The 7,397-nt window shown below is 44.2% G+C and overlaps 1 protein-coding gene across 1 annotated transcript; it reads right to left on the reverse strand.

Annotated features, from left to right (window-relative positions):
- Positions 1-2,098: 2,098 nt before the first annotated feature.
- On the reverse strand, positions 2,099-7,005 carry LOC112977880 (ganglioside-induced differentiation-associated protein 2-like). Its single transcript, XM_026090736.1, has 4 exons — positions 6,836-7,005; positions 6,377-6,419; positions 4,618-4,871; positions 2,099-2,336 (listed from the first exon to the last, which is right to left on the reverse strand). The coding sequence occupies exons 2-4, from the start codon at positions 6,410-6,412 to the stop codon at positions 2,114-2,116; spliced, it is 513 nt and encodes a 170-aa protein (XP_025946521.1). The 5' UTR covers positions 6,413-6,419; positions 6,836-7,005; the 3' UTR covers positions 2,099-2,113.
- Between the last annotated feature and the right edge of the window lie 392 nt (positions 7,006-7,397).

Below are 7,397 nucleotides of genomic sequence, written 5' to 3' on the forward strand. Positions count from 1 at the left end.
TGAAACACAGACAATTCCATCTGAACATGAGGAAATACTTTTTCACTGTGAGGGTGACAGAGCACTGGAACAGGTTGCCCAGAGAGGTGGTGGAGTCTCCTTCTCTGGAGATATTCAAAACCTGCCTGGATGCGATCCTGTGCAATGTGCTCTAGGTGACCCTGCTTGAGCAGGGGGGTTGGACTAGATGATCTCCAGAGGTCCCTTCCAACCTCAGTGATTCTGTGATTCTGTGATTATTAGACAGCAATAAGTACATGTGGATATAAAATGTCAGGCTAGCACATATTGATAGCAGTTCATTCGCAAGCCTGGACCCTTGGTTGCAGTATTTCTGGGTTAATAGAAACTACACTGTTCCCAGGAATGCAGGAGTTTGCTGAGCCTTAAGGAACACAGGCCTTTGAAAGGACAGCATATCACATGCTTTCAGTTATGATTTTTCTTGGAGTCTATTAAATGTGGGTATATGCGGAGTGGCAGTAGTGGTGGTGGGGGGAACCACCAGGAGACAACTAACTGAAAGTCACCACTGCACCCATTCTACTGTTTTAGGCCAATGTCCATCTGCTTTCATTACTCCCCAGAACATTCTGCCATGCAAAAAAAGTTCAAAATAAAGTGGAAAAGAGTGCAAAAAGGAGGTAGAGGTGACAAAAGAATTATAGACTAGTTTAACTTAGCTCCCTTCCATTTCTGCTACTGTGACCCACTCATTAAGGGTGCACAAAAGCCATAGCTGTAACACAGCCTCTCTTCCCCCATGCAACATGCCACTAGAGCATTACAGAAGAACTGATTTCTGAAAGGACTCTGTCATAGGATTAAAAGGAAACTATCCTGTATAGAGAGTCATGAACCTGCAGAATACATTACAGAGGAGAGGCCATCAGTGCCGTGTAATGGTGGAAGCTGTGAAACAGCAAGAAAGTCCAACTTTTACAAAGAACTCTCTACAGAGCTGACAGATCACAAGTTTATTTTAAAAGAATGAATGGTGGGGTCAGTTCCAGCCTAGCAGGACCTAACTAGTCTACAACACCTGCTATACTTTAACTGTTGTTTCTGTCCGAGGGATGTACACGGAACTTCTCCCTCTCCTTTGCAACATTACTCTTCCTCCTGCTTTACTTCCAGGTTACTCACAAGAGGCAAGCTGAATCCATCAATAGAAATTTTACAAAAAATGAGGATGTCCCTCCTATCGCAGTGTAAGCTACTGATAATTTGTGTCATAAACATTATGGGCCTTCTATCTATTTTGTTACTACATGACAAGGAGATAGAGATATGTTACCTAAGAGAGTCATCAGTACTAATCAGGGATCAGTTTGGCCTTGAAATTCAGCTCAGTACCCTAGTTACTAGAGATCTGAACTTAACTGCAAACTATATCAGACTTCTGTATGACCTTGGATAACTACAAGCTTTTGGTTCCTCATACACAAAATAAGAAAACACTTCTTTTCATCTACCAGGCACTGAAAATAAAGCTGATTATTTGTAAATCTTGTTATCAGCCATAAACCCTGTTAACAAAGAACCTAGGTAAAGCAAACCTCATAAGTCTCTTTTCCCAGGATAGCCTTCTGTTAGGGCTGCTCTTGTGCCATTGCAATAAAATCATTTGTGATGTGAAATAGGCAAGTGAACTGAACAATGTAAGAGCTCACTAAGACTTTATTTAGACTTTTATCAGTCCATCTGCTATTGCCATTGTTTCCTGGGCTGCATATTAACAGGTTGAGAGAAGATATACAAAGTATATATTAGAATCCACTTAATTTCTACAACAGTGAACTTTAGTTCCTGTCTCCCACTTGCCAAATGTATACACACTGAACAGAACACAGGAGCAAACTGAAGCTGTACAAGACTGGTTCCTACAGTAAAAGCTCTGATAAGCGAACTACTTTGACTAGCTTCAGATAACAATAGGAATTATTGTATCACACACAAAGTAAAGGCTCAGCAACCTGAATATCTGCCTAAGGTTTTCTATGATCTGTAACGTGAATGACAGAAGTGGGGGAAATGCACACCACAGTCTAGCCAAAGCTTCCTCTCTTTCTTTTGCATTAATACCAGATACTGAAAAAGCTACACATTTACTTCAGTGCATGACCAAATCCTGCTGCTTTGTACTAAGCAAGGACAGCAGCTTTTCAATACAACAAGAAGTCTCCAGACACTTACCTTTGAGCTTCTGGAGTTCGTCCCTCAGGTCAGGCCCAGCATGCATGAAGACACTTTCAGATACTGGATTCTTATCTGTGAGAGACTCATTACTGGTATTTACTATGGCTGTGCAGTTCAATAGTGCTACATCTCCTTTCCTGAGGAAACAAGGAAGCAGTTTATCACAGGCTACATGTCAAATTAAAAGCAGGATATCCTCAATGTAAGTGCTAACAAGCAATGCTAAGTTAAAGGAAAACCATTAACAGCACTCCAGTACCCACATAGCATAATGTACCCTGACATGCTGTGATGGTGTGCTCCTTCCCTCCCCCCCCCCCCCCCCCGATGTGCTCTCTCCCCCTCAGCCTGACCTCCCTGTAAGCAGCACATATGTAGGGGCTAGTTGAGCATGCGCCTACTAAGGCCCATCTAGTATGCAAATATGACTATGAGTCAATCATCTCCCCCCTCATAAATAGGGGGCAGCCCAGAGCCCATTGAGCTCTCCTCCATGGCAGTGGGCTGCACTGCAGAACCTCCTCTTGAACAGGGATGCCTATCAAGATCACTCCTTGAGGTGGAGAGATTCCTTACCCACAACAGATCCTTAGTAAGTGATTAACAGCATGCTGAACTTTTGCGAACTTCACGAAACTTTGCTGAGTTATATCTCTGACCAATTGCACACATAGTTCCTTAGACATAAACCGTTGACCAAGTCTGAGACTAGGACTGGATCCAGCTGCACCCAGGCTCCTCTCCAAAGGAGTTTAGAAAGCAAGGGGGTCGAGTCTGAACCTTGTGACTCAATGGGAGGGTCTCCATTGCACACGCATCTGACCCTGTCCTTCATGCAGTAAATAACTGAGTGAACCTTGCTAATCAAACCTTGTTAAATCATTCTTATTTACGATTGAACTTTGTTAAGTCACTGTCTTACTGTAATAAATGTAGTGCTGCTTCCCCCTTACGAGGGAAGTGCATCACTCCTTTCGCGACACATGCTCACCATGCAGAACCATCCTTTGCCTCTAAGTAATAGAGAAAGATTGCATGCAATGCCTCATTTCCTTAAAACCTCCCAGCCTCAATAGTAGCTTAACATTGTCCATAGAAAAGGCAACGTTGCAGTCTTACACGGCATAGTTTTGTTAACAGAACATACAAAGCAGCGTGTGAAATTGATAGAGCATAACATGTTCCCAAAATCACATTTTATCTCTTAGAGATAAGAGGATAGCCCTTGTGGTATGTTACTTTTGAAAACTGAACACTGAAGTTATTCAGTGTGGTCTTTTCTGTTTGCAGACACACTATCCAGGGTACCTTGCTGCTGCTTGTCCTCAGACCACTGAACACCTAGACTGACACTGCAGCTAGTCTGAACCCACAATTTGATTATGTTCATTCTGCTGCTAAAGGATCAGACAAGCAGAAGATAAACAAAGTGGAGATGCACGAGAGAAGACGGAATAGCAGAACTCTGACCCACTCTTTTTCACAGCAGCAGCTGTTAGAGACTTTGGGATCAAAGAGCATGGGAGCAGAAAGAAAGATTACCCTGCCCAGGGAGAGTTTTAAATGATGTTCAAATTGCAGACATATACTATATTCAAGACCAAGTCATAGGAGATGTCTAACTTTTTCTTTCTTTCTTTCCTTACTTAATCAGGTTCAGGAGATCCCTGCACAATTTACTGCATGTATGAACCAGGAAAGAGGGCTGCTCCCTGAACCTGCGTCACTGCAAAATCCTTCTCTCTTCATATTGATTGTCAGAATGTTACTCTTCCAGAGACTAGGTGAAAGAATCTGAGTAACAGGAAGGAAAAACTGATGGAGAAAGTTCACCTCAGCACACTGTACTTGTCAACAGATTTTGGTAGAAAAACAGAGATGGAACACAGGGAATGTAGACGGAGAAGGGAAGAAAAAAATAAAATCCCCCAAACAAGCCACAAGAAACATACGAAAGAAAGAAATACTAATCTAAAATAAAGATACTAATACTAATCTAAAATAAAGAAGAAGTGAAAGTGGCAGAGCAAAAGAATAAAGCCAGCAGAGCAAATAAATCAGAAAAGCTGGTAGACAGAAAGTATATTTTAAAAAAATTCAAAAAGTTGTATGAAAGTGACTGATCAGGTTTTACTATTAAATATCCAATGTGACAGAGAGCAGGAAGTATTGCTCATCTGCTGCATGAAAGAATGCCTGCGAACATGTAATTTATAATCTATAGTGAAGCAAATCTCAGACTTCCAGATTTACAGTGAATGAAAAGATTTCTTGAATCAGACATTACAGGTCTGGGAAGAAAGTAAAGAGGGTTTGAATGCTTTATTCTATAGCAACGACCATTGCTATAGAGGCAGTAAGATCCTGCAATAAAGGAATGAAATGATTGCAAAGACATTAGAGTCATACGGAACTTACCATAAGATTATTTTTGCATTGATGTCTTTCCTGTATGGAAAGGGTGATCTAACGTCGACTTGAGCTCTTTCAACAGGGTTTTGGTGAGAGTTCAGCTGCTTAGCCTCATAGACATCAGTCCAGCCTGGCAAACTGTCAACATCCACAAATTGGGAAGGAGCACCCAAGGGATCCATGGAATGGAAAAAACAACTCCTTTTTTTTCCTGCTAACTTGTCACACACACTCCAATTCTTACTGGAGTCTTCCAGGTGCTTTAAAGGAAGAAAATAAAACAGGGTCACCAGCTGTTCACTAAGAGTAATTCCCGCAGAGCCAGACCTTTCACAAGGCTGCAATTCAACTACAGCTAACAGAAGAGAGAAAAGCAGTTTTCCTTCCAACTCATCCTCTCTGTCACTCTCTCTCTCACACACACATACACACTTTGTTATCTGTATGCAAAAGGGCAATGCAAACGCTTGTGGAATACCTGCAGGGAGAGAAGCTTTTTCCAACAGTACAAGACAAAAGCACTTGAAAACACTGTCCTTATCACTAAACTGGTCCCACAGATTTGTGATCTTTATCTTGAAAATGCTGAACATGAAATTTTGAAGTGTAGAAAGGACCTTAGTCATCCTGCCAATTATTATTTCTTTATTTAAAAGAAGTAGCAAATTTGCAGCAGGGTGTACATAATATATCCCTTCAGGTATTTTTTGGTTTTGTCCTGGAACACGCTAAACAAACCAACCAAACAATGACACAAACAAACAAAAACCACACACCCTCCAAATTTCACAACCCTTGCAGTTCAGTGAATTCTGCAGCACTGCAGATTAGTTATACTCCTTAGTTCTTACAGTCCTGCACTTAAACACAGAAACCCTTCTCCCAAATAGGTTTTGCAAAGCAGAGAACAAAGATGTAAATTTGAACACTGGCCAACAAACTTCCAGTACTGAAGCAGACTGACCTCTGCTACCTATCTCGCTATTTCTTCAGAAGGCTGGGATAACACTGCTTGCTAGATTAAGTACTCAGACTCCCTGAAGCATACGTTTCAATTGCTCACACATACTAACACCTGAGCTACTATATTTTCATTGCTCCTAAACCACGAACTGGAATGAAGTGCATTTATTTATCTATTAGTGCATTAAGCTAGCAGAAGTACGCTAGCTTCAGTTACTACTGTAACTTCAGTTTGCCACAGACATTATTTAATCTTTTTTTGCAGCTTCATCATTGATGACACCTTGACAAAATATCATCCACAAACGCTCATTCCAGAACAGGAATGATAAAAGAGATTCATTAGCTAGGAAAAAAAAAGAGCTCAACTCAAACTGATAGGTAATAAAGGCAGACACTACAACAAAGATAGCCATAACAGCACCTAAGTAAGAATTTTGACACAAAGAGCTGGGAGAAAAGAGATGAACAAAAACATAAGAGTAGTTAAACTGGCTTTGGCCAAAGGCCTATCCGTCCCAGCGTCCCCTCTCTGAGGAAGAGTCAGAAGGGGGGCCTAGGGAAGATGGTAAGAAGAGGCAGAAGTGAACAGGGGTATAAGCAATATTTCTCCTGGATATTCTCCCCCTAAATTTGTAGTTTGGGGACCTCCTGAGACAGAGATGGTAGTTCTGCATGGATCACAAGTTTGAAATGCAGAATAAGGAGCTGCAAATTGAATTCAAAATGCCCCAAACACTGCACACGCAGATGCATTACTGACAGAGAATGTTCTTTCTCTCGCTCTCTTTAAACCAACTACCTGAATCCAGGCAAAGCAGCAGCTGGTAACCTTCATCTGTTGCCTAAGAAACAAATGCCACCAAGGCATATGAATTTCAACAATAACTGCAGAGCAGAAATGGCACAGTTTTCTTCTTCAGAACAAATTTGAACTCTGACTAACAGGGGAAAAAAAAAAAAAAGAAACCTAACCACCTCTAAGCAGCTTATGTCTTCACTATAAACTGGAAGCAAAACCAAAGGCAACCCTTCTTCCGCTTCCCTATTACACCTCTGCATGGTTTCCCACCTATATGACAGCAAGCTTCCTAAGAAGCAAGCGATCTCCAGCCACGCCAGGTTATAAGCCAGAGAAATTAAACCGCGGGCTAAATCTCCTCCCCCCCCCTCCCCAGTGCACTTCCTTACGGTTACGAGCACCAAAAGGGGACCTCCCCGTTCTCAAAGGAAGCTTCTGAAGCTCGAAGCAGACGTTTACCAGAAGGAATCAAGCAAAGAGATTGTGCCTGAAAGCAGATAAAAATTCACCCCCGCCCGGGCACCGCCGGCTGCTCGGCCGGGGGCTGATAAACACAGCGAACCGCGCCGCGGCCTCCAGCCCCGCGGGCCTCCCTGGGGGCCGCCGCTCCGAGACCCCCGCCCGTTTTGCACTCAGCCCCGCCGCTTCCCGGCTCCCGCCGCAGGGACACGCTCCGCGGGGACGGGCGGCTCCAGGGGGAAGGGCCGGGGCCGGCGCGGCCGCAGCCCGGGGCGAAGGCAACCGCCACCGCAACAGCCGCCTCCCCCCGGCCCGGCCCGGCCCGGCCCGGCCCGGCCCGGTCCCGTCCTGCCCTTAGCAACGCGCCACCGCCGCCCTTAGCAACAGCGGCCCCTCCCCCAGGGCGGCCGCGCAGCAACTCACAGGCGGCCCGCGCTGCCCCCGCCTGGCCACAGAGGCGCGGTCGACGCCGGTTTGGCGGCATCACCCAAAAAAAAAACGGACTGGGCGCCCCGCGCTTCCGCTTCCGGGAGCTCCCGCCCCCTACGCCCGGCTGCTGGCG

The sequence above is a fragment of the Apteryx rowi genome, unplaced genomic scaffold, assembly GCF_003343035.1.
Source record: "Apteryx rowi isolate R43461 unplaced genomic scaffold, aptRow1 scaffold_876, whole genome shotgun sequence".
Classification (NCBI taxonomy): Eukaryota; Metazoa; Chordata; class Aves; order Apterygiformes; family Apterygidae; genus Apteryx; species Apteryx rowi.